A 27,262-nucleotide genomic window follows, 5' to 3' on the forward strand; every position below is an offset into this window, starting at 1 on the left:
GCTCTGATGTGGCCTTTAACCACTATACTATTAAACTGGTTTAAATAATTCAAATTTATTGACAGTTAAAATTGTTTTGTGTACTTTTGAGTGAAGTTATTTGTACAATGTACATATTATATTATTTTAGTTTTAATTATCAACGTGGACAATTTTCATTATATCGACTCACTGTGCTTTTAACTAAAATGATAGATATAATTAAAAGTACATTCCTGATCGCCAACTAAATACTCCCTCCATTTTTACAAGATTAATTATCTAGAAATTAGATAAGTAATTAGATAATTAATTAACTCCAAGGTATGACCTCATATTCTTCGTTATGTGCTATATGCCGTGAAGGGTTTGCTCCTAATGAGAGTGTTGTGAACGCAAACGGAGTTCACTGGCACCAGGCTTGCTTTGTGTGTGTTCAGGTAAGTTATTAGTTAAGTAATTTAATGAGTTATTAGTTAATTAATAATAAGTTATTAGTTAAGTAATTTAATGAGTTAATTGATTTAACTGATTTAATTGAGAAGCCGAGTAATTCGTTGGTTGATACAGATGGGATTTGAACACTGATGTAAAAGCATGAATTTAAAGTGGGTTATAGGGTTAATCTGTTTAAAATTAGGCCTTGGCCTTGCATAATGATACATAGATATTTTCAGTATTTGATGGGTATTAAACATTATGATCCCATAAATTGTCAGTTTAATATAGACTATATAGTAATAGTATTGACATGGAGATCATATCGCCCTTCGCCATTTATCCAAAAAAATTTCAATTTTCGCCCCGGCGAAGGTTCCCAGAAGCCAATAGTTCAGATTTATCTGACGATTTGACAGACATATGTTACGCATATGGTGTAGAAATGTAAATTCGTTCTATATTGTAAGACGCAAGTGCGTGGGCACTGGTCACCGGAATGTGAGAATATCTCGACTTATCGCAAAGGCATCCAATTTAAATTTGTCTACTATACGCATTCAGGTGAAAGAATTCATATAAGTTGTACGTTTTAATCTTGAAATTAATGATTTCCCGAAGGGTTCATTTTCATTAATCAGAAGTCCGTAGAATGCTGCAGGTAGCATTTCACATTTGACATAGCTCTGAAAGATTGAATTGGGGGCTAAGAATTTAAAAGGAATTTAAACCCTTGGCCTTGTTGGCTAGGTTATTGATTTAATATATTATTATATAAGTTGGTTAATGTTGGTTAATTAATTTAAAAGTAACATCACCTAGTATCACAATATTCCACAGTATGTATCATGTTATATCATGTTATATCATGTTATATCATGTTATATCATGTGTATATTATTTTATTATTTGTTCTATTACCGCAGTGCTTACAGCCATTTCCAGATGGTCTCTTCTTTGAGCACGAGGGTAGGAAATACTGTCAAGAAGATTACGAGCTCCTCTTCGCTCCCATCTGCTCTGGCTGTGGACAGTACATTATAGGTCAGTGTTTAAAAGTACATTATAGGTCAGTGTTTAAAAGTACATCATAGGTCAGTGTTTAAAAGTACATTATAGGTCAGTGTTTAAAAGTACATCATAGGTCAGTGTTTAAAAGTACATTATAGGTCAGTGTTTAAAAGTACATCATAGGTCAGTGTTTAAAAGTACATTATAGGTCAGTGTTTAAAAGTACATTATAGGTCAGTGTTTAAAAGTACATTATAGGTCAGTGTTTAAAAGTACATTATAGGTCAGTGTTTAAAAGTACATTATAGGTCAGTGTTTAAAAGTACATCATAGGTCAGTGTTTAAAAGTACATTATAGGTCAGTGTTTAAAAGTACATTATAGGTCAGTGTTTAAAAGTACATCATAGGTCAGTGTTTAAAAGTACATTATAGGTCAGTGTTTAAAAGTACATTATAGGTCAGTGTTTAAAAGTACATTATAGGTCAGTGTTTAAAAGTACATTATAGGTCAGTGTTTAAAAGTACATCATAGGTCAGTGTTTAAAAGTACATTATAGGTCAGTGTTTAAAAGTACATTATAGGTCAGTGTTTAAAAGTACATTATAGGTCAGTGTTTAAAAGTACATTATAGGTCAGTGTTTAAAAGTACATCATAGGTCAGTGTTTAAAAGTACATTATAGGTCAGTGTTTAAAAGTACATTATAGGTCAGTGTTTAAAAGTACATTATAGGTCAGTGTTTAAAAGTACATCATAGGTCAGTGTTTAAAAGTACATTATAGGTCAGTGTTTAAAAGTACATTATAGGTCAGTGTTTAAAAGTACATTATAGGTCAGTGTTTAAAAGTACATTATAGGTCAGTGTTTAAAAGTACATTATAGGTCAGTGTTTAAAAGTACATTATAGGTCAGTGTTTAAAAGTACATTATAGGTCAGTGTTTAAAAGTACATTATAGGCCTAGGTCAGTGTTTAAAAGTACATTATAGGTCAGTGTTTAAAAGATCGTTCACATATTACGTAAACACATTTTGGCAATTTTTAACCCCCCCTCCTCCTCTGAAATCAGTTTTGCGCATAGCTATTATGTTAAAATTACACTAGAACCCCCGCCCCCCCCCCTCCCCCCGGCCCCCTCCTTGGTGAATACGACCCCTTACTTAGTTTACTAGACATCTTACTTTGCAGGGGGTTGTTGAGTCGTTGACCCTGAGCGCTCACTGGTACCTGCAAAGCCCATTTTTGATTTGTTGCCTATCAATTCCAATTTATGTCCAAAACCAAACTTGTGGGTGGTACACTTGGAAATACTTATCTTCTGAGTTCGTAAATAGAATTTCATTACAATATAACTAAAAATGGCTGAGCTATGAGCTTATCTGGTTATAAGTTTACTCTCCAAGTGGTTGATAATTTTTTACCTTCAATAGCTTCAATACTAATAGCTTAAAATGTTTCAAACGAGAGTTGCTTCTGCTTTGCTGTAAACTGTGTTGTGTCTTTTACCGTATCAGAGCATTATATAATGTAATATTATTATATAATTTAATATTATTATATAATGTAATATTATTATATAATGTAATAATCGTTACGTTAAGCTGAGAGAAGAACTAGATTGGCCCGTATTCATATTATATTTTACAGTAGTAAACTATAGTATTATCATTATAGTTGTATTACAGGATTATTCTATTATACCTTTATACGTCACGTGGTCCTGACGTCACGACCCACGTGGGTGTGACATCACGTGGGTGTGACGTCACGAGGGTGTGACGTCACGTGGGTGTGGTCCTTGACGTAAGTCATGTTGACAGGGCCAATAACGTCAGGCGCTTCTGTGTTCAGTTATTATGATATTTAACGTTGTTCAATACAATTGTTAGTTTTCAGTCGATTAATGGGGTGTTTAACAGTGATTTACTATTGGGCTGGTGTTGTCATTGTTGTGTGGTGTTGTCATTGTTGTACGTGACTTGTCATTACGTGACTTGTCATTGATTTTAGTGCAGCGCGATGAGAGAGGCCGGGAGGGGGGAGGGATTGGGGCCGGGGGGCAACTTACGGTAAGTAAGCTGCTGGTAAGTAACTTTGCAGCATAATGCTGCAAAGTGAAAGTGCAAACTGAACTTAAAGCTTCTTCCTCCCGCAGATAACACGTTTAATTATCACTTATTATCAGTAAAAACAAATTGTGAATAAATGTAATAGTTTACTAATTTCCATCAAGTTTATTGTGAATAAAGTTAATGAGATCATGTTATTATAATACTATTAATATTAAGTAAGTTATTAACAAATATTACAACTTAGTTTAGTCAAAAAGTTATCAATAAGTGAATAGTAGTTACGATGCTAGTACGTAAGCTGCCATATCGCTGATAACGTTACACGAACTTTGGTTTGTTACACAGCTACTAACAATATTATATACATTACACGGAGTGTTATCGGTAGTACACAAATCACTGTAATATGGTATTAGTAATAAAGTTGGGATATATTGTAATGTTATGCGGTATTAGTAATAAAGTTGGGATATATTGTAATAGGAGTGGTGATATTTTATTAATATTGCTGACATTTTATTAATATTACTGATGTTTTACTAATATTACTGATATATTATTAATATTATTAATATTACTGATATATTATTAATATTATGAATATTACTGTGGTACGACTTCTTTAACCAAACAGTCGCTGTGAAACACGGTGTTATTTTGTTCTTCACTCATCATTAGTCATGAGATATGACAGTGAGACAGTGATACAGTGTTGTGACAGTGCAAGTGTGATGTGACAGTGTGTTGTGACAGTGCAAGTGTGTTGTGACAGTGTGTTGTGACAGTGCAAGTGTGATGTGGCAGTGCGATGTGACAGTGCGATGTGACAGTGCGATGTGACAGTGTGATGTGACAGTGTGATGTGACAGTGTGATGTGACAGTGCAAGTGTGATGTGACAGTGCGATGTGACAGTGCAAGTGTGATGTGACAGTGCGATGTGACAGTGCGATGTGACAGTGTGTGATGACACTGTGACGAAGAAGAGTGGCTACCCCGGCCCTCTGAATATGCAGCTCTGTTTATTTTGTGATACCACCAGCTCCAAAAAAAAGTAGAGCAATCAATGGCGAAGAATGTACATGTATTGTAGATAAGAGGTGGTAAAATGTTAGAATAAGAGATCCCTAAAACTGAAAGTTTATTTTTTGCATTGCATGAACTCAGTCAGTATTAAATGTACTGATCACAAATTCGAATTCTTATATTTTGCTAATCACATTATCGCACAGGTAGAATTTTCACGCACAAGAATTCCAAGTGGCATCCTAAATGTTTCACATGTTACATTTGTGGGGACGAACTCAACGGTGGCTTCGTCAAATACCAGGTACAGCTCTCTGATTGGTCAGTTTGTGTCATGTGACTTAAAATATCAAGTTTATAATTGGTTAGTTTGTGTCATGTGACTAAAACACATGTAATTTCCGGATCGGAACGTATTGTTTATTAGTCGCATTTTTTAGAAGATAATAATATTATGTAGTTAGTTATTTGTCGCAACAACGTGATTGTCATAAATTACGAACATTCAACACTTGAATGCAACTCACTGATTCGATAGTTTGTTATATTTTACTTGAATGTAGCTGCCTAATTGGATAATGGATATTGTGTGAATAATCAAACAATTTAGTCATAAATTGATCAAACTGCACTGTTTGACAAAACTGTTTTTATTTGTCACATGGCTCTACAATTTCCAATCTTTATTATATTATATAATAATAATATTATATTATTACATCTACTCATACTTTTAAATGTAACATGTATTTAAGATATAATGTATAAAATATGCAAAATATGTTAAACATGTTGAACAAGTGAAACTTATTAAATATATGAATTATATTCAAACATTGCAGGGTAACCCCACGTGTAAGCCGTGTGCGGCTCGAGCACGTGCTGCAGCAGACAGCAAGTATTTATGCGCGCGGTGTAACCACATCATAGATACAGACCATCTCACTTTCAAGGTAAGTTACTTTATTGTAGTAATATAAAGGAACGATAATTTCTGTGACCACTGAGTTTGTCAACTGATAGGTTATCCTGTGTTAAAAGTAATTATTCGTTATAAAATATGTTACAATAAGCTAGGTGCCATTTTAATATTGTTTTATAATCAAACGCAATGAAACTTTCGGACCACGATGTATGGGGACGTGGACTTGCCACCTAATGGCAACATTTATATATCGACTCTGTTACATTTGAATAACGGATTAATAATTTGACCAAAACCCATAATCATGGGTAGAGTGGACCGCTGCCAGTGTTTCTCTTTCCCAAACAAAAGGAAATTATCATTATCGGTATCATTTTGCATTTGCGGACGGTTATTCAAATTAATATCATTTCATTTTGTTTGGGAAAGAGAAACACTGGCAGCGGTCCACTCTAACCATGATTATAGGTTTTGGTCAAATATCATCTCTTTTTGATTATAATTTCAGGGTACTTTACAAAGTCGAAATGTAAACTCATAACTTCATTAATAAGGAGGTAATTTCAATGATTTCGAAATTTTACCTTTGAAAACATTTCTTTGTGTTTAAGTAAGCATATGTGTCGATCATTGACTGAATATGCCACTTTATATTCATTCAAGTTAGCATTAAATTCAAATATAATGCCATTTAACTGTCGTGGGAAAGCAAAATTTGTTCGAAATCACGAATGAGCAAAATTCTCACCTTTCGCACGTGCAAATTTTGAGTGGACGTTGCGTGCGCAAACAATATTGAATCACCGTAAATGCCTGAAAAACAGTGAACTTCACTGTTTTTCAGGCATTTACGGTGATTCAATATTGTGAAGGAGGTATAATAGTATAGGGGGTAAATAGTATAGTGACTATAATGTCAACGGTCATGCTTGCCAGCACTGTGACCTGTTATAATATTTTGAATATTTCAAATATTTACCGATAAAGTGCTGTAAACATTTTTACTTCATTTATTTAACTCCTTACACTCCCACAGGGTGAACCGTACCACCCTCACCATTTCGATTGTTTCGACTGTCACCGGCCTCTGACTCACCGGGCTAAAGAACTCCATTCTCATCTCTTCTGCTTACCCTGTTACGACACTAAGGAGATCAGGTGATTAAATGCGAGCTCTGATTGGTTTGTTCTTGTCACGTGTCTAGAATTAAGCAACAATTAGATACAGGATAATCACTGTCACTTCTCTAGCATTTATCTAGTTTAGTAGTTTGTAAAATCACGTACAAAACTTATATAATAAGGTGGTAACTGGTAATCTGATACCCTTCGAAGTCCAGTTACTCAATTTCCATTTAATTCATTAATTTTTCTATTTCGGTCTGAAAACCTCGCCACCAAAAAATAACACCACTTTTAAAACATGACTTCTACCGTACTAATACCAGGCTCTAATATCTTTATATGTTTGGAATATAGCTTTATATTATAATAAATAATAATAAATACAACATTTATAAACCGCCTAACAGCCCAGTTCCACGGCTCAGTTATGCGACCAGATTTGACACAAAACTCCGCGAAAAGAGTTTTGAAAGGCAAAACTCCGCGAAGGCAGTTTTGTTTACAATGTACGTTCCCACGGTTGGTATTTTTGCACGCAGATTTGCGCGCGCACGTGGGCGCATTATAATGTTTACATTGTAAACAAAACTGCTTTCACGGAGTTTTGGGTCATATCAAAAATATTTCTCCGTGCGGAGAAATATTTTTGAATTTCATTTCCTGTCGCAAAAATGTGAGAAAAAATGTGAGCAAATCTGGTTGCAAAACTGAGCCGTGGAACTGCAGGGTAATTCCGGTAATAGCTAAATCATATAACTCGATATATAATTTAATCCTGGAGATAAACTCCAGTGCTTTCTAAAGCGGCTCTTACATTAACTGAGCTTAGTTTATGACTTGGTCAGTCTCCTAAGTGTACTCTAGATGTCTCCTAAGTGTACTCTAGATGTCTCCTAAGTGTACTCTAGATGTCTCCCAAGTGTACTCTAGATGTCTCCTAAGTGTAATCTAGATGTCTCCTAAGTGTACTCTAGATGTCTCCTAAGTGTAATCTAGATGTCTCCTAAGTGTACTCTAGATGTCTCCCAAGTGTACTCTAGATGTCTCCTAAGTGTAATCTAGATGTCTCCTAAGTGTACTCTAGATGTCTCCTAAGTGTAATCTAGATGTCTCCTAAGTGTACTCTAGATGTCTCCTAAGAGCCTCTTAGGTGTCTCCTAGTGTACTCTAGATGTCTCCTAAGTGTACTCTAGATGTCTCCTAAGTGTACTCTAGATGTCTCCTAAGTGCCTCTCAGGTGTCTCCTAAGTGTACTCTAGATGTCTCCTAAGTGTACTCTAGATGTCTCCTAAGTGTACTCTAGATGTCTCCTAAGTGTACTCTAGATGTCTCCTAAGTGTACTCTAGATGTCTCCTAAGTGTACTCTAGATGTCTCCTAAGTGTACTCTAGATGTCTCCTAAGTGTACTCTAGATGTCTCCTAAGTGTACTCTAGATGTCTCCTAAGAGCCTCTTAGGTGTCTCCTAGTGGACTCCAGTAAGATGTTATTATATAAAAAGTGTGTACTCCTACAAACCACACTATTTTAATAAGCCTACATCCGGCCAAATACACCCACTTCTGTTGAGTTTTACTCGTACATTTATTATATGTTTACCTCAACCAACACTCCAACAACCAATGAAAACCAAGGTCTTCGCCACGTGGTGATTTCAACCAACCAAAAGTGGGGATTCAATCACGTAACAGATCGAGCCTATGAAACAGTTGAACTATGTTTGTCTACACTTCGTCTTCCTATTAACAGCATCAAACTAACTTACATACACTTAAACACTATGATGTTTGGGAAAAACGATTCCCACGATTGAGGGCGTAGACCTGGCCGCTAAACCTACTGTACTTACTTAACCTACAGTACTTACTAAGCTAAACCTACAGTACTTACTAAGCTAAACCTACAGTTCTTACTAAGCTAAACCTACAGTACTTACTAAGCTAAACCTACAGTACTTACTAAGCTAAACCTACAGTACTTGCTAAGCTAAACCTACAGTACTTGCTAAGCTAAACCTACAGTTCTTACTAAGCTAAACCTACAGTTCTTACTAAGCTAAACCTACAGTACTTACTAAGCTAAACCTACAGTACTTACTAAGCTAAACCTACAGTACTTGCTAAGCTAAACCTACAGTACTTGCTAAGCTAAACCTACAGTACTTACTAAGCTAAACCTACAGTACTTACTAAGCTAAACCTACAGTACTTACTAAGCTAAACCTACAGTACTTACTAAGCTAAACCTACAGTACTTACCAAGCTAAACCTACAGTACTTACTAAGCTAAACCTACAGTACTTGCTAAGCTAAACCTACAGTACTTACTAAGCTAAACCTACAGTACTTACTAAGCTAAACCTACAGTACTTACTAAGCTAAACCTACAGTACTTACTAAGCTAAACCTACAGTACTTGCTAAGCTAAACCTACAGTACTTACTAAGCTAAACCTACAGTACTTACTAAGCTAAACCTACAGTACTTACTAAGTAATGGGAGGAGGGTGCAAATATTCAAGTTACATTACCAGACACCGTGTCACCCTGTCACGTGTCACGTGTCACGTGTCAGTATGACCACACAACTGCAGACATCCACGACAAAATCATTGGTTCTCGTAGCAGCCGAAACCTGTCATCTTACTCTGATTGGCAGTAAAATGATTTGGGAAGTCTTTAGCAGCATTGTCCTTCTTCACAGTGTATTCAGTGGTACCAGCATGCGAGAAAATATGAGACTATATTATATAGTCTGATCACGTGACTAAATATATAGACTATGTAGTCTGATCACGTGCTGGTTGTACTGTAATTGGTTAATCAGCGATCATGTGGTGTAATTACCGGCTTTTGGTTGGTCTATAATATGATTGACCGGGTTGACTGTTGACGCTCAAATATGCAGCATATCTAAATTAAGACTGTTAAACTGATAGTAATACAGGTATCGAACGATTCTGTTAACGTTTTAAATGAGTGGAGAAATTTAATGTAACTGATTAACTAATTAATAAATTAAATTTAACTGACGTTTCTTGATAAAATTTATCGGCTTGATACGATGCTAGTGAACATGTTCTATTTCAAATGTTCAATCTAAATATATAATTTTAATTAATTCCTATCTGACATATTAATATTACCTGATATTTTAATATTATAATGATTAAAGGTCAGCAAAGTCTATGACGTACGAGACATGATTTGATTTTATATAAAAAGTTAAGTTAGCACTCAAACACTTTCTACGCTGAAATAACGCTGAATAAGGTGCTTCTCAGCTATATGATTGGTTAGTCTAAACCACATGACTAGAATACAGCTTTCTGATTGGTTAGTCTAAACCACGTGACTAGAATACAGCTCTCTGATTGGTTAGTTTAAACCACATGATCAAAATACAGCTCTCTGATTGGTTAGTTTAAACCACGTGACCAGAATACAGCTCTCTGATTAGATATACCCTGCAAAGCACACAGTACACGAAAAGCTCACAACATAATACGGAATATACATGTGCTTCTCAGCTGTCATCACTCATCACTCCGTCTCTCTCTTTGAAGCATTGGGAGAGTTGTATAGTGTGTATAGTGTGTTGTCACGCTGCGGTGCAACTCTTACAACTGGTGTTAATGTACGCGCTTTTTGCACGTGTAAGTGTGTGATTTTTGCACGTGCACACTTACAAGTGCAGTGTGTGTGTGTGTGTGTGTTTGTCGATGTGCGGTAAATAGTTGTACACTTCTCAGTGCTGTGAAATGTAGCTAACACAATATTACTTAAATCTGTTGTGTTTCAGTAAATAATAAATCCAGTAATTAACAGTTAATTTACTCAACTTTCCCCTGTACTTGATTCAGTCGAGTGATTACATGCGCTTGAACAGAACACCTCACATTATATTATACCTTGTGTACTTCTTGCTGTTATAAATGAAGATTATATGAATTCTATTTATAACTGCACTGAGCTGCTGCTGAGTATATATATATACTAGCTGTACTGCAGAGATGCAGAGTGTATCGTGTACATTTACTCAAGGTTCATAATCAGTATTTCCCGCAGTCAGACAACGAATGAGTTTCAAAAAGCTTCAATTAAATCTTTACAGAATATTTACGTTTATCATCAGTAACTAATAAACTATAAAGATAAGATGAGTACTCCAATAGATTAAATTTACTCTAGGTTTACTGTAGATTATAGAGTACTGTACTCTATTATAGAGTACAGTACTCTATAATAGAGTACTGTACTCTATTATAGAGTACTGTACTCTATTATAGAGTACTGTACTCTATTATAGAGTACTGTACTCTATTATAGAGTACTGTACTCTATTATAGAGTACTGTACTCTATTATAGAGTACTGTACTCTATTATAGAGTACTGTACTCTATTATAGAGTACTGTACTCTATTATAGAGTACTGTACTAGTGAGTAGTGTGAACTGTGATGGTACCTTGCACGTTTTACTTATGAAGCAATTATCCATATTATAATGTTGTCAGGAACGAATTATTGAATGTCGGGAATGTCTCCCAGAACTTAAATAATTTCATTTATAGTTTCCTTGTAAACCTGTCACATCTGAAATAGAAACCTGCACCAAAATCACCTTCAAATAATCTACGTTCATGAATATCGAAAAATAAAGCAAACTGCAATATATAATAATATAGATTTAAATTTAGTTTAATTTGAATTTTAAATATAGATATATATCTCACTTGAATGTAATAAATGTTAGAATTTATTTATTTATTTTTATATTCAAACTTTGAAATTATGTATATTTATAACCATTATTAACAGTATAATGCCTCAGTGTATGTGCAGCCTGTAAGAAGCCTATTGAAGGGCGTGCTGTTTCTGCTATTGAAAAGAAGTGGCACCCTGAGCATTTTGTCTGCGCTCACTGTGAAAAACCGTTCGCTGGAGAGAGGTTCTACGAAAACAAGGGTGAGTGTTCTGGTTACTGGTAACTGGTAACTGGTTACTGGTTACTGGTTACTGGTTACTGGTTACTGGTTACTGGTTACTGGTTACTGGTTACTGGTTACTGGTTACTGGTTACTGGTTACTGGTTACTGGTTACTGTACTTGTTTTGGTTTAAGAACTGCTTAAAGTGTTACATATTATATAATATATTATTCATTAGTAAGATCTGAGGCATTCATAGCTAAAATTTGACTAAACCAAAAACTAAATACTTAATTAGCTAATTAAACTATTGCAGGGATGGCGTATTGTGAGCCTCACTACAAAAAACTGTTCGGTGATCCATGCTTTTACTGTTGTCAGAGTACACATAACGCTGCTGAGGTAAACAAATATTAATTATCTAATTGTAAATAATCTTAAATAATAATCTCAGAATAATCTCAGAATAATCTTATAGACTGTCGCAAAACCTGCAACATTTACCGATAAATTGAGTTGCATATTACGGGTTATCATATTAAATTTAAATAGAGACTTTTTTGGAGATTTTCCTTCCACAAAGTTGTTGGCATTTAAAGATTTCAACTTGTCATCAAGAAATGTGCTCTTTAAAGTATAAATAACTTAAGTATTTATAAATTTATAAATAACTCTGAAGTTAAACTATAAATAACTCTGAATTTGTTGATCGCCAAAATGAGAATACTGTTATCAGCTGTTTGGTTCAACTTCAAGCTCACTCCCATACATGATTCACTTTCACCTTCACACGTTTGTTTCACTTTCACTTTCACCTGATTTCTCACAGGTATCTCAGTTTGGAAAGACGTGGTGTGAAGAACATTTCCTGTGCCACGGATGTGATGGAATCCTTAAAACTAGTAGTGTCAAATTCTTGGAAGTAGACTTGCAGTAAGTTGTCAGTTAATTGATAATTAGTAATCAGTTAATTATTAATTAGTTAATTGATGATTAGTAATTAGTTAATTAGTAATTAGTTAATTGATGATTAGTAATCAGTTAATCAGGGGCAATCTAGCTAATAGCTGGGAGTAGATAGATTAGAGATGGTCCCCAAGAAATGGCCACAAGTTTAATTAACTTCATATCACACTTCAACTTTGGCACTAAACTAACATTGATAACTACCATTATATAATGTAAATATTTGAGACTGTCAAAATATTTAATTTGATTAAAATCCTTTCATATTTGGAACATTCCAGAACAATGTTTCAGGCCGTTCTGTAAGAAATGTTATGGTAAACTACCGGAGGAGTACAAGAAACGGTTGAAGAAGTTGTACGAGCTAGTGGAGAAGAGGAAGGAGAAGGGCTCTAAGAAGTAAGTTTGGGGCCGGGGGGGGGGGGGGGGGGGGGGGGGGGGGGGGGGTTCAGGAAATTTTTTGTCTTGACCTGACGGTACCCTAAATCTGACTGCCACCTTACCCCAAACCTGGTTACATAGCTCATTTTCTGCTCTGCCGAATTCCTGGGTGATTTAAACAAATCACGTTCACGTCCTGTTACCACAATTTATTAGACTTTACTGCGTGTTTCCCAATTTCTCACGTCCTATTTCCAAATCTGGAAGTATTTGGGTTTTACTGCGTGTTTCCTAATTTTTCACGTCTTATTTCCAAATCTGGAATTATTTGGATTTTACTGGTTGTTTTTGAATCAGGGATGATCAGGATCATGAGTATCCAATGTAATGATTATCATTTAACTGTCGTAAGTGTACCACATAGATTACAACATTTGATAAACAGAGATTCTTTAAATTCCACTGCAGGCCTCATTGCTTGCCTGATGAATAATTAAGATTTCGCATAGTGTAAAATTTTGAGATTCCAATCAAGAGCACTTAAAAAAGCACTCCCAAGTTTATATAAATGAAATGCCACGAAATATTCGCAGTGTTCAAATGCGATTGTTTATTTTGACACTTGATCACAGCTTAGTTCAATTGTCAGACACGTCACGGATAATTCTAGTCACGGTTCAAAACACAAAAAAAGCTTTATCCAGAGAAGCAGCAGCGAAAATCCTAATTGATTTACTCTTCCCAATTATTTGTTCATATATGATATCCTACTACACTTTGTTTTGTCCCTGAACGCAAACTCATCAATTCTAAACTACCTTCTCTTTTCAGATGACGGAAATAAACTTAAGGAAAATGCCCTCTGGAAGTGCGTACATAATCCAGCCCTTATACTGTAATCGATTAAGACATTCCATTGAATTGTGATATATTATAGGTTTTGTTAATTTTAAAAATTCGTTTTAAATTGTTTTATTTAGTTTATATATATGTTTTGATGCCAGCATGCATCTGTTTATAAATATAAAGATTGGTAGATGTAAATGATAAACGTATGCCACGATGGTGAGCTTAGTTTTGAGGTTGGTGGTAAATTCAGTTTGCAGGGCCTGTTGTGATATCACGTGACCGTGAGCCTGAGGTCACGTGACTATGACCTCACCAGAGCTGATGCTTTGTTTCCCGTCCAGTTTGGTTCGTTCACAGTCAAACCCCCATTTACTGGACCTATTGGGGGAGGGCAATAATGCATGGTAAATTGAGGCAAGGTAAGTTGCGGTTTGACTGTGTTTTGTTCAGCGCGATTGTGCACGCTGTATCGTGTGTCTTGTTAAGTTCCTAGAAGTAGGAATCTTCACGGTGATCACGTGACTATGACGTCACAAGATCACGTGATGAGCGGACATGTCACGTGATGTGCACTTAATTGTGCAATTGTTCTGAAGCAAATACCGTCCTGGTACTTTTACAGGAGGATGCCCAACTCTCAAACAGTCAACTAGAGTGTCATACGTTCTTCAGAGCAGTAATAATCCAAACTTAATTACTTCACAGTGCATAATTACTTTTTACTATAAAATATGATTTCAGGTATGTTATGTGGTTTTTAGGGGCGTGCCGTGTAAAACTTCTGACTTCTGTCACAAGTTTGTCGCAGTAATCTTAAATTAATGCAATTGATTGATACAAATGTGTCTTTAAATTGATTAGCTTTGATTTTAATCCACTCATATATATATTTCTGGAAAATTTACCGATTGCGCTGGAATCAATATTTTTGACGTTATTTAAGGTTGCGCTCAAAAAGTTTGCCCCCTTCATTTCTGTTTCTTCTTTCAGCAAAAAATTGTTTACTATGCACATTCCCTGATCTTAGCCTGACACTGACATTGATATTAGAACAAATGCATGGTTTCATGTTATGTGAAATATGTGATATGAAATTGTGCGAGGTAAGGTTAGTTAGTTTTAAGAGGAGCTCTAGATTAAGGGGCAAGCTGCGCTAATAGTTCCGGTGCATTATTTGCAGAAAATTAATTTTAGTGTTTAACCTCTTTACAATCAACCGTTACTCAATTAACCTTGAAAGGGGATTTTGAAACATTATGAGTTTTCGTGTTTAAAGAATTTGTATCATTAATTAATTAGGTCGTTAATTTTAAAGTTTCAAGTTATTTTTGGAGGCAAGTTAGTTTTGATGTGCAAGTTTTCCTTGCGGGCATTCCAAAATTACGTTAAAGGAATCGAGTGAATATTGAATAAGAATATATATTATCTACATCTCAGCGAATTCCACGCACATTTTATAATAATATTTTGTCATAAATACCATAATATAGGTCTGTGTAAAAATATAAACGATTAAACCTCACACTTACAATTCTACACTCTAATTAAGTCCTCCGTAACATGGACCCTGTAATTCTGCGGTATTTGGAGTAATTATCGGTTTGTGGTGTCGGAATGCGTCATTCAGGTCGCATTGTATTCTGGTCATCAAATTCCAGTGAAGGAGTTTTAAATTTGGAACAAATATTTTGCGTTTAGTTTGAAGTGCGTAAAGATTCTTTATTTCTGAGCCTCGTATGATTGTGGTATTTTACAGTTTTTATTTCATGGCTGCATGTTTATACTTAGCGAATTTATACACTCAATTAAAACCCGTTTTTCATTTTTACTTAAAGGCGTCAATACGGGACATATTTGCGAGAAACACCAAAGAACTAGCAAATTTGTATTCTTCACTGTAAAAAGTTTTCTTGTTTTCGCGCAACATATTGTCGGTACGTGCGCGCGCGCATGCATGCGCGCTGCGCTCCCTTGACCTCCGCTCAGCTCAATCGATCTAATATGACAAACCTGGTCGAATATTGTATTCGAACGTAACTGTTACCTGGGGGCTATTATGTTCATAAACATATGAAATAGAGATTCGGCGGAATGACAGGCTGAGCGCCGCCCTACCCAGTAAACGTAACTGTTGATATGAGTCGTTATGGGCTCTGCCGGATGACGATAAATTGGGCTATTATAACGTGACCAAGTTCAACACGCCCTCTGGATAGCTCGGGCGGACAATCTTAAACTTAAACCCTATCGAGGAATCACTTACTTCCTTTTATTATATGGCCGGGCCATGTGAAGGGATCTAAACATTTTTTCTACGATCAAATTTTAGGGAAGCATTGAAACCGCATGTTAGCGTACTGCTGATTTGGTATCGGTGTTAAAAAATACACCGATTCCAGCTAGTTTTGGTTTCAGCGTCTAGAGTGGTTCAGCAGCTCACGACTTGTTTATATTATAGGAGATCCATTATCACAGCGATCGTCAAACACCCTTCTAATTAGGAGATCTCGTATGTCGTACATTACTGACCACGCTCGATACAATTGCCACTCATAATTTACAGCTTACGATTTATTCCCATTCGTATCCGATTGATTACGATATTTTCAAATCTTACCACCTTTCGGAACTTCAGAACACAGAGCCCACAAATCCACAGAGCCCACAAATCCAGAGTCGATATTTATGTCGATGATCGGCACATATGACGTACATGCATACTTGGCCTAGGCGCCTTGCGCGCGCACACATTTGCGCTACTACGTCTACAAATTTTATCTCCACCTCCCAGTTTTTATAATACAGTAGAACTACTTCCGCAGAGGACCAGAGGGCAGCTGTAATAGTCTCCCTCCTAATAAATTCAGCAAAGGAAACAAATCATCGTGTACAAAATCAATCACTCTGAAGTACGGGTTACTTTTCCCACTCCTTTAGAATCTGAGTTTCACACGCAGTACATTATGGGGGAATTTCTCACGAGAGGTCGAACAGCAGGGTTTTATGATGAAATCAATATTTTTCAAGAGGTCATAACTTAACAATTATGACACCCTGCTGTAGATCCAGCACTAAAGACTGTCTTCATCAATATGCAATATAATCAGTAATCACATTATTTAGGCCATCATCGACCTTAATTCTTCAATCGTTTGAATATAATAATTTGAATTACACGGACCACATGGTGTATGGAATGAACATAACAAATAACTACTTGTAGGACGTATAATATAATGTGCGCACTACTAGAAAACAGTTCGTGTTGCTGTGTTAAACCCCTGTCCCTAGAGGACCAGGATACTGCGTGCTTCGACCAATGAGCGCCCTGCAACTGCGTGATTCGACCAATGAGCGCACTGCAACTGCGTGCTTCGACCAATGAGCGCCCTGCAACTGCGTGCTTCGACCAATGAGCGCCCTGCAACTGCGTGCTTCGACCAATGAGCGCCCTGCAACTGCGTGCTTCGACCAATGAGTGCCCTGCAACTGCGTGCTTCGACCAATGAGTGCCCTGCAACTGCATGCTTCGACCAATGAGCGCCCTGCATTACAAATAAAAAACTGTTTCGGCTGTTGTCACGTATTTATCTCATCCATCGAGAAATATGGATAGTTTTTTCTTCTGATCACCAGGGGTGCTGCTATGGATTGGAGCGAGATTTGACAGAAAATTAAATTATAATGTATATCATATGCAATCAGTGATTATAACGAGTAATTGATAATTAAGGTAATTATCACGAACTTAACTAAGCCCAATATTATTGGTGGTTCCCAAAATAACCGCCATAAATTTTATTTGCCAATTTTACCCTTCGCAGGATGTTAAAATAAATATGGGCACATTCATATCACAGCAATAGTTAATATATTGCACAAGTGTACATGGAATTTTCCAATATATATGAGTATTACTGGTATAAACTTAATAAAATGTACTGTGTACCGGAAACTGGTTTTACTCTTTTAGCCTTGATATGTTTCACCTGTGTGTTGTGTAGGATGTGTTACACTTGTAGTGCTTAGAATAAGCGCACAAAAAACTTTAGATTTGGATACTGGAGGGGTTAACCAAATTTTTCTGAAATGTCACAGCGATTAACCTATCAGCTTCCAGCATTAACCGATCAAAACCTAAAATAATTGCCACGAGCCAAAGCAAATAGTGATTACGTAATAATATGTGAACGACCCCAAAATACAGAAGATGTTGACGATCTCTGAAAAAGACTCAGTTTATCGGGGTCCTGGTAAATCGGGACACGAAAAATTGTGCTTTGGCTGAACACTATCTTCTGATGACACTCTAAGACTCTAGTAGGAATCACAAAGTGACCACACCCCTGCATGGTAGTCATTCTTAAATGTACAATCCCATTAAAAACTCATGAAGATTAGTGACTGGAGATTACTCCATGAGCAAATATCCTCACCATTATCTAGGTACACGATTGTTATGATTACCATTTCTCCTCTAAATGATTTCTCCACTATAAATGTAATAAATAATATATATTTTGTGTCTATAGTAAAGAGCCAAGCGATGAACCATTGGCAGCGAATTAGAACTCATTCCTAGCAATAGTAAAGTGAGCTTGATATGTGAATGTCACGTGATAGCATTGCATTCTCGGATCGTTGTGAATTGCAGTAATGTTAGATATTAGAAGTATGACAAACATGCAGTGTGGTATTAACGCTGTGACAAATATTATAATAATCTCCTAAATCGAACAAATAAAAAACTTTTGACATTGCAAAACACCTCTTTACATTTAGTATAAAGTATTACAACAGTTTTTATGGACACTTATCGTTCAGAGGCCAGAGGGGCAGATGAAAAGTTATTACTGACACAGTTTAATAGCTCAGTTGTCAAGTAGTATTAAGTAGTAGAGTTCTATAAATAGAACATGGTAATATCATCATCTCATATAATATTCCGCTCGTTTCAAATCAGCGTTACTTTCTCGAGTTAGACACTAAAACTCTCGTGCCAACACTCGTGAGAATGACTCACATATTATATCACAATATCATATTCTTATATTTGATCCTTCGAACAGCTGTTGAGCAATGAAACGCAAACATAATCTTAGCAAAATATCATATTATTATACTGAAAACTTTAAAATACAGTTCTTGAAGGTGGTGTCTGTACATGCTGCTGCGTCTGACAAATGTTTATTTAATGGCTCATCCTTAGCTAGCCAGACCACAATTTAGATCAAGAGCAAAACTAGTTACTTCTACAGCTAGTACAATCTATACCAGACCCACACAGACCTACACAGATCCACACAGATCACCACAGATCCACACAGCTCACCACAGTTTTCACTGCTGTGCTCGCATATTTTCAATACATTGTCTATCTAAAGTCTAAACTGTGTGTTTACTTCATATTGTGTAACTTGAACTGGCATTACTTATCTTCCATACTCATGGAGTAATCTCCAGTCACTAATCTTCATGAGTTTTTACTGGGATTATACATTTAAGAATGAGTACCATGCAAATTGCAAGGGTGTGGTTACTTTATGATTCCTACTAGAGTGTGATCAGAAGATAGTGTTTAGCCAAAGCACAATTTTTCGAGTCCCGATTTACAGTGAAACTGTAGCGTGTACAAGTAATGTTTATATTTAATATAATTGTACACAGTACACTTTGCTCTGTGCAAAGTTATGTGTAAACAAAGCGATGATACAGATACAATGTGTTTTAGTGTGTTTCTCACTACAGTTATCATAACAACTGGCAGTGCATTAGTATGATGGAATGTTGATATTCAAGAAGGAATGTTGTTATTCAATAGGCCACTAGATTGAGATAGTGAATTATTGGTTTAATTAACAGTGGAATCAACAGCTCTCAAATGGTATGTTTCATATTTCTGGGATAGTTAATTAAACGGCCCATGAGAATGCGCACATGGTGCTACACATTGTAGAGCTACACAATTTGGCACTTGGTGCTACACATTGTGACCACCAGAGCAACATGAAAATAAGTGCCATGTTCAGCTCCTGATGCACTCAACGCTAGATAAACACTGTAAATAGCGCATTATTAGCTGCTGTAGTAGCACTGCAGCTAGCACACTAGACTGCAACAGCTCACCACACTGTAGCAACATTAAGTGAGCACATTAATGGGTGAATAACGTAGTTCCCCCTGCGCATACCTCCAGTTGAAACCAGCATTCCTTAGCTAACTGCATGTATTATTAGCAAGTACCCAGCTAATTGTCGAGTTGGTAAGTGTGAGTTTCAACACTACTAGGTACAGAGTTATGTTGATGTGGGGTTATCTGTAGAAACGTCTAGATAATATAAAGCCGTGAGTAAAGTTTTATTAATTATGTTTTTTAAGTCGCTCGAATGTAGAAACATAATAAATATCCGTGTGTTATATTAATTATTGGTTAATGTCATGCTCTGTTACAGAGGGTGACATGTTGTAACGTTTAGATGTTGAGTTGACAACATCTGCAATGTGTATATCCAACACCGGAGGATAACTCCAGAGCTGATGTTAAATATTTCAAGTATTTAGACGGTATTTGGTCATATTTCTGAGATTGTAATTTTGTGCTGTATTATGGTTATCTAACTAGAAGAAATGTCAAGTTTGTGACTCACCAAATACATTCCTTCAATTGTAGCGCTAGACATTGCGATGAGATCATTCATCATTGTAATAGCGGGTAAAAGAGATGGTTTCTACAGTGTAATACATAATGATCTACATTGTTGTGTGGATTTGGCGCATGATGTCACTAAAATTACATTCTACTCTTTTTTTAAATGTGTCCTTTGATTGCAGCAAGTTAGGGTTTATTATATAGTGCTGAGTTTCAGTGATGTTAGTATATAAAGCGCTGATTTCATCTGAATACGCTTAAGTAAATTAAATTGCATTGGTACGTTTTCAATATTTCTATACATTATTTCGTAGTGCGTACTACATGTATAAATTGAAGACGAAAAATTGAAACTCAATAATCATTAAATGAAAACTGAAATGTATTAATAGTTTAATATTTTATTATTATGTGAAAATATCTCACAGCTTCATTGTTAAAGGATGAGAATTGAATAAATAAATCAATCCGATGGAAATAAATACAAAATTATAAAGGGGTCACTGTCACATTTTATGGCAAGCTTTTAACTTGCATATTATAATGATAAACTGTCATGCAAAAAACATCAAAATATTGAATAAGTAAATTAAAAATAAGCAATTATCTCAACAAGTAAAGAAAAGCCATTAATCTCCATCAAGCATACTGTTAACTGTTCAAAGTTATCTGAATGACAAAGGGATATTAATGCCATTTAATGACTGCACAAAAGTACAAGATAACAAAAAGCTAAGTTCATTTCTTCTCTTTATAATTATTATACTTGGCAATGTATTTTTCAATATCAAACTTTCTCTTACAACCGTTGTAATTCATGAACCGTATTTTCCCGAACACAGCCCGCTCCCCCCATCCCTGGTCGTGTATGCCACAAATAGACCACATGCACCCAACAAACCCATTAGCATCATTCCCGTCCAGAGAGAAATGATCATTGAGGAACAGTGCTTCTTCCAGTGCTTGCTCCGGACTCTCCGTCCATTCTAGTATCTTCTTGGCCCAGTACATTCTCATGAACCCGTGCATTTTTCCCTCCTTCACCAACTGCCTCTGGGCAGCATTCCAGAGATTATCGTGGGTTTTAGCTTCTTCAAATTCCTTTCTCGTGTACACAAACTCTCGTTTATCTTCCTTGTGAGTCTCCAGTGTTTCCTGCGCCCACTTGCTAGCCCCCTTAACACTGTCGTAGTGAGGGTTGTAAAAGCAAAAGTTATCAGACAGTTCCCGGCGCACAACTGACTCTTCTATAAAGGAAGCGCTGTACGAGCTAGCGTGTTTCTTAACGTACAGTACAGCGCGCTGCGCAGATAGGTTCCCCATGTGAAACCAGGGAGATAAATTAGAGAGCGCATTTTCTGTGGGGTCGTTTCTTTTGTCGGTGTAGATCTTTATCCGCTTCTTAACAAAAGCTTCGAGACAAGCAAGACCTGCTTTAGTTCCACCTTGAAACAACTCGCTGGGCTTCACTGAGAAGTCCAGTTTTAGACTTTGTAACACTGAGTCCCAGTCTTCTTTCATCTCTTTTGATAATCCGGTTTTGTCAGCAAAATGTCGAGTTGTTGTTGAAGCATCACCGAAAGCATGTCGTGTAACTTTGGGAAATTCAGTGAGAAACGTTCCTAACTGAGATGTGATTTTCTTGCGGATAGTGCGCGCAGCGTATTCCTGTTTCTCTGAAGTAACCTCTACCGGGACAATGTTGTGTGCGTCTACCTGATACACTGTGGTGTTGTCTGGAAGCGCACTGGTCAGTTGTTTTAGAATACCTCTGTGCTGTCGGAGTGGACTGAAATCTGTAATTAGACAATTAACATCACACTGTTTCATCCACTCCGCAATCTTCCCGTCGCCAGCGCCTTGGCCTATCAGTAAGTGGAATGGAATGTTTAGTTCGGCTAGTTCCTCTGAAACCTCCTTCAAACCATCAAAACAGAACCTGAGATGTCTGAGAGTTGCGCCGGGTTCAGTGGGGTGGATCGTAGTTATTAGGGTGACTACGTGGAGAGGTGCGTTGTGGCGCGTCGCGAGACTCTGCGCGTATATCATCGCCCAGTTGTCTTGCACGCGCTGGTCTCTATGCATGTAGTACGCAACCCCGGTTACATTTGTTGGAGCGCCCTTTGCTCCGTGTAGTTGCTTTAGTCTGCTCATGTTGAATTTTATTTCTTCCGTTTGTTTCAGCTTTTTTGCGGGTGGTTCTGTGTCGGAAGTCATTGTTTCTTCTTCGATGATTCCTTGAAAGGTGCAGTTGTTATCGCAAAAATATTTTTAATGAACGTTTAACAAGGAATTAACTATTTTGAATTCATTTTGATAGATAATTTTCATGGGAATTGATTATGATACAATTTGAATTCATTGATAAGGATTCTTCACTACGACTTAAAGGTGACTAATGACTATACTTAATTTTACTGTAAAATTTAGATGCAATTGTCATAAAATATATAGAATAAAACATATATTTTATGTGCCCAAATGAAACTCTATTAATGGTAGGAAAAATGATTATTAAATAATTATATATTTTACTTTAAAGTGAACAAAGGAATTATTAAACAACAATAAGTCTAATCTAAAGAAGAGTAAGCAAGAATTTATAATTGTTTAATTATATATACAGTAACATACTCTGCAAGCCTACCATTCCAAACAACAACCAATATCATATGGACAATATGGTAGCAAAATTATCTAATTAAATTTGTCTACACTAATATAACCCGTGCTATGCGTAGTTCTTACAGTGCAGGACAATAATTGACACGTGGAGTTCACCCTAGTAACACTGGTCCAATCACAAGCTAGCATTCACATCACGTGTCTTGTGTCATCCAATCACAGCTCAGGAATATTTAAACACAATTCGTGCAGAAATAATTCTTTTTCCAAGATATAACCCAATTTTTATAAGGATACAATAAAATAGTCCAATTGAAAACACGACATTATTTAAAAATTTCACACGTCGTGACAAACATTCTTATCTTATCATTGATATCCACAACAATATCATTAGTACTATATTATCATTACAACAATATCATAACAATATCATTACAATATCATTACGTTAATAACAATATCATTACGTTCCTAGGATACCCCTTCAGTGCATACTGTAAACATAGTACTATTACTATTATTACTATTACAACAATATCATTATGTTCCTAGGATACCCCTTCAGTGCATACTGTAAACATAGTACTATTACTATTATTACTATTACAACAATATCATTATGTTCCTAGGATACCCCTTCAGTGCATACTGTAAACATAGTACTATTACTATTATTGTACTATTACAACAATATCATTATGTTCGATTAAAAAACTCGAAATTTCCCTTATCAAAAGAGTAGAAAAATTATAAGATCAGATCTGATAATTTAGTATTTGCTAATAAGAATAGTATAACATTGTGCTGATTAAGGTAATACCAATTAGTACATAATTAGTCGCTGATTGTCTCGTATATATAATAATCAGCTATAATCCGACAAGAAACAGGCTGAGAATATTTCATGATTAACTTCTAAGAATTTTAATATATTGATAATAGTTGTCAAAATACGATATGTAATTGTATTTTTACAACTATCGATCAAAATAATCACTTTTCAAAAACAAATCAAAGCTAAAATTAACTTCACAATATTATTTATGGCATAATCATCAAATATCAAATATACGATTTACGCCAAAGAGGTGGTTTACTCCCTATTTACAAAACACGATTATCTGATAAAACCACATGCCGACATTCCAATAATACTCTCTGAATTATTATCACTTCGAGATGGCCAGGCCTACTCTCATGATGTCTATATGTGATGATTAATTCTGAAAAACTAGGGACAACTGGGGAATGATCCCAGAACCTCGAGATTTCGCGTCTCTTGCTCTACCAATTGAGCTACTGACCCTGATTCTCAGAGCGAAATCACCACTCATATACAGCACAATTTCATGCTTTGTGTGGAATATCCAATAATACAATAATACTCTCTGAATTGGTTGAGATGCGGGTATGCTGGACGGGGTGGGCCAGAATTAAAGCAATGTGGTCAGCAGATCTTGTGAACTCTCTGTTAAGTTAATTGTTGCCCACATTGCAGGAGGAGAAATGTTGTTTTAGCAAGTGACAACAATAGACCAATCAGCTTGCAGTTGCTGTCACGTGTCAGAACAAAGAGGTTGCACCTTCAAAAAGTGCAGACTAGCTAAAAGTTAACTACAACATTATGTTAAATCTTCACTACAAACAACTAGTTTGGGTGGTAGGTCTAGGTATGTGGATTCTAATTTTGTTCAAGCTAATAGATCATGATGACCGTTCTCAAAACAACCAATCGAGAATAGATTAGAAGATTCCTTATACTCTTATATAAAGGCACAAGTAAGTTCAATTCTTATGAACATCTGAGAATGTTTTGGCAACCTTATGTGGTACCCATGATTACAAATTTAACGCAGAACATCATCATGGCAAACTAGGTGTCCTGGCTGGAACGTCTGTGCGCGCGTTTGTGTACGCACGTGTCTCAAACTCACTACCGTTTCCCTTGGCTGTAAAGACAGGAAGAACCCAAAGCTGTGGCTGGTCTCCGAATATCTGTTTGAAGTTGTCGTACCCACCGAGATCGTAGTGTTTTGAGTCTGCAAACCCTCCTGTCAAGGAGAGCAGAGGATTTAATTAATTAATAAATTGATAAATTTCGACATGAAATAAAATGTGAAAACTTGTCAGAGTTGGGTTTTAGAAGTTGCAGGGATGCTATTTACATATTTCCCATAGAAAGTAAAACATATTTATTCATCCTGTTTCGTGAAACATGTAAGAGGTCGGAACATAAATACACTATTGAGTAGATAAAGATGACAAAAATATGCATCATATAGCAAAAAATGGGAACAATTTAGCATCAATTTCAAAGCAGAACAATTCAATGAAAAAATTTGAAAAATGTAACTACGAACCTCTAAAGCATGGAGCTCTAGAACTTTCGAGGGTAGTTTTATTGTGTAGGAGAAGGTAAATGTGGAAACTGAAGAGCCCGAATACAGTTAGGAAGAACACTAAACTTATCAGGAACATTATTAACACGTGGAAATTCAGCCTGTAAAAGAGGGGTTGTAAAAGAGGGGTTTATGAGGGGTTGTAAAAGAGGGGTGAATTCAACATTATTTAGGAGCACAAACCAATACAAGAAGATGTTGAATTTACATATTTCTTGTTAATACAAAGATACTGTAAAAGGAAGCTTTATTAAAAGTTTTTTGCCCCTACAAAAGCTAGCCCTAATGAAAAATAACATTTAAAAAATAAACAAGTGAACTCACGGGTCATCGCTGCGATGTCTCCAGACATTAGTTATATATGGTATACAACAGAGAGTGATAAATAAAGTGTAAAGACATGTGTAGAAGAGGAAGAGGACAAAGTACTTGTAGTTGGTGAACCCAACACAGTTTCCAACCCAAGGGCAATGGTGATCCATCTTTAATACGCACTGTAGTGTTAACATGTTGGATTAAGAGAGTTGTTACAAGAATTTTAAATTTTAAAGAGCTTTTAAAGCATAAGACACAGTCCTGAATCAGGGTGTTGAAGATGTTTTTCAAACGTTTGAACTAATTGAGTTATAACACAGTTAGTTCATTAGAAATCTTGCAAAACAAATCAGGTTATGTTTAAATACCCACCAACCTGCATGCACATTGAGCAGTGGTGGGCCCTATCTGGTTTGATACATTTACAAATATCACAGTATCTCATGGCGCCAGTGCTGGTACGCTCCTGCACGGTTACCCTTGCGCTTACTGTTTGTAGAATCTCCCTGCCGCGATCTGTAGCGCGCATATTCAGATGCTCATCCTCTGGAATAACATCATATTTATAATACTACTACTGTAAGTTTAAAAAACAAAGAATACCAATACCAGTACATATTTGTACAAATATTTGTACATATTTGTACATAATTGTACATATTTGTACACGTCTTATAAATTACACTTCTATTTTTGTAAAATTTCATTATACAACACTATTGATAACGACTTTATTAGAAAACTGTTACAGGGCCATAAATCTGCACAAGAATTATTATCATCTAAAATACTTAATGATACATTTGAGGAAGATAAATTTGTAAAGTTACCAGTTAGATAGTACTGAGGAGGAGGACGTCCAGGACGGGTAAATATTGCCATCAAATAACTCCAAAGGAACAGTACCAATATTATGTGATAGAGGATGGACACTATTATCCGTGTTGTTAGATTCTCTATTCTACCACCATAGGCTATTATGAATGCGTAGTACGACCAACCAATCTGATAAGGAAAATGTTGATCTAGGATTGATCAATGTAACTATGTAAAGTAAATAATATAGCAAAAATATGCAAGCTCCTAAAGCAGTATAATTTTGGAACATCAAAAAGATAAGCATTATGCTTATAAGTAACTTAACTTTAAGTGATTTCATCAAAAAAATACACAAAATGTATCAGCATAAATATTTGTCCAGTCAGTTGCAGTTGACAGTTGGAGTTTCTTAATATTGTTTTTGGACTTCTTTATTGAAGTTATGATAAGACATTGTGACCGCTATATGGACTATAGAGCCAGGACATTATCCTCTAGAGTAAAAAGTAACTTACCAACGCCAGTACAAACAGAACAGGTATAAACATACTGCATCTCTGGCAGTGATAGCTGCACCCTTTCTTGTGTTCCTGCATGTCATTGACTGATGTCACGGGGCTCAAATCAGCACTGTTTTCTTTCACATCTTCTCTGGAGCGCTATGTCATAATCTTAACAGGAAATATTAAAGATTAATTTTACCCATTTTAGGCACACAAGTACAGGCAATGTACAACATCACCTCAAGCATGACG

The 27,262-nt window shown here is 36.0% G+C and overlaps 3 protein-coding genes across 3 annotated transcripts in view; 2 read left to right on the forward strand and 1 right to left on the reverse strand.

Moving 5' to 3' along the window:
* The window catches only part of LOC134824344 (NAD(P) transhydrogenase, mitochondrial-like), a 1,149,555-nt gene that overhangs the window by 786,026 nt on the left and 336,267 nt on the right, over positions 1-27,262 (forward strand). The window lies entirely within an intron of this gene.
* On the forward strand, positions 306-12,870 carry LOC134824354 (LIM and senescent cell antigen-like-containing domain protein 1). The gene is made up of 9 exons (XM_063836244.1): positions 306-419; positions 1,344-1,461; positions 4,732-4,829; positions 5,368-5,478; positions 6,487-6,608; positions 11,406-11,539; positions 11,818-11,903; positions 12,331-12,434; positions 12,762-12,870. Exons 1-9 carry the CDS (start codon positions 306-308, stop codon positions 12,868-12,870), a joined length of 996 nt encoding a protein of 331 aa, XP_063692314.1.
* LOC134824347 (deoxyribodipyrimidine photo-lyase-like) lies at positions 20,709-27,177 on the reverse strand. Its single transcript, XM_063836235.1, has 7 exons — positions 27,023-27,177; positions 26,519-26,693; positions 26,065-26,234; positions 25,698-25,867; positions 25,335-25,474; positions 24,909-25,025; positions 20,709-22,583 (listed from the first exon to the last, which is right to left on the reverse strand). Exons 1-7 carry the CDS (start codon positions 27,101-27,103, stop codon positions 21,085-21,087), a joined length of 2,352 nt encoding a protein of 783 aa, XP_063692305.1. The 5' UTR covers positions 27,104-27,177; the 3' UTR covers positions 20,709-21,084.

The sequence above is a fragment of the Bolinopsis microptera genome, chromosome 12, assembly GCF_026151205.1.
Source record: "Bolinopsis microptera isolate Bmic1 chromosome 12, MBARI_Bmic_1.0, whole genome shotgun sequence".
In the NCBI taxonomy this organism is placed as follows: Eukaryota; Metazoa; Ctenophora; class Tentaculata; order Lobata; family Bolinopsidae; genus Bolinopsis; species Bolinopsis microptera.

Bases quoted from the DNA above. Each gene is read 5' to 3' on its own strand.
- LOC134824354 (XM_063836244.1), top strand. From the start codon at position 306: ATGACCTCATATTCTTCGTTATGTGCTATATGCCGTGAAGGGTTTGCT. The intron at 6,609-11,405 runs GTGATTAAATGC...ATAATGCCTCAG, and splicing joins TACGACACTAAGGAGATCAG to TGTATGTGCAGCCTGTAAGA. The intron at 11,904-12,330 runs GTAAACAAATAT...GATTTCTCACAG, and splicing joins GTACACATAACGCTGCTGAG to GTATCTCAGTTTGGAAAGAC.
- LOC134824347 (XM_063836235.1), bottom strand. From the start codon at position 27,103: ATGCAGGAACACAAGAAAGGGTGCAGCTATCACTGCCAGAGATGCAGT. The intron at 25,868-26,064 runs GTTGGTGGGTAT...TTAACACTACAG, and splicing joins ACTGCTCAATGTGCATGCAG to TGCGTATTAAAGATGGATCA. The intron at 22,584-24,908 runs GTGAGTTTGAGA...GCACCTTTCAAG, and splicing joins TACAGCCAAGGGAAACGGTA to GAATCATCGAAGAAGAAACA.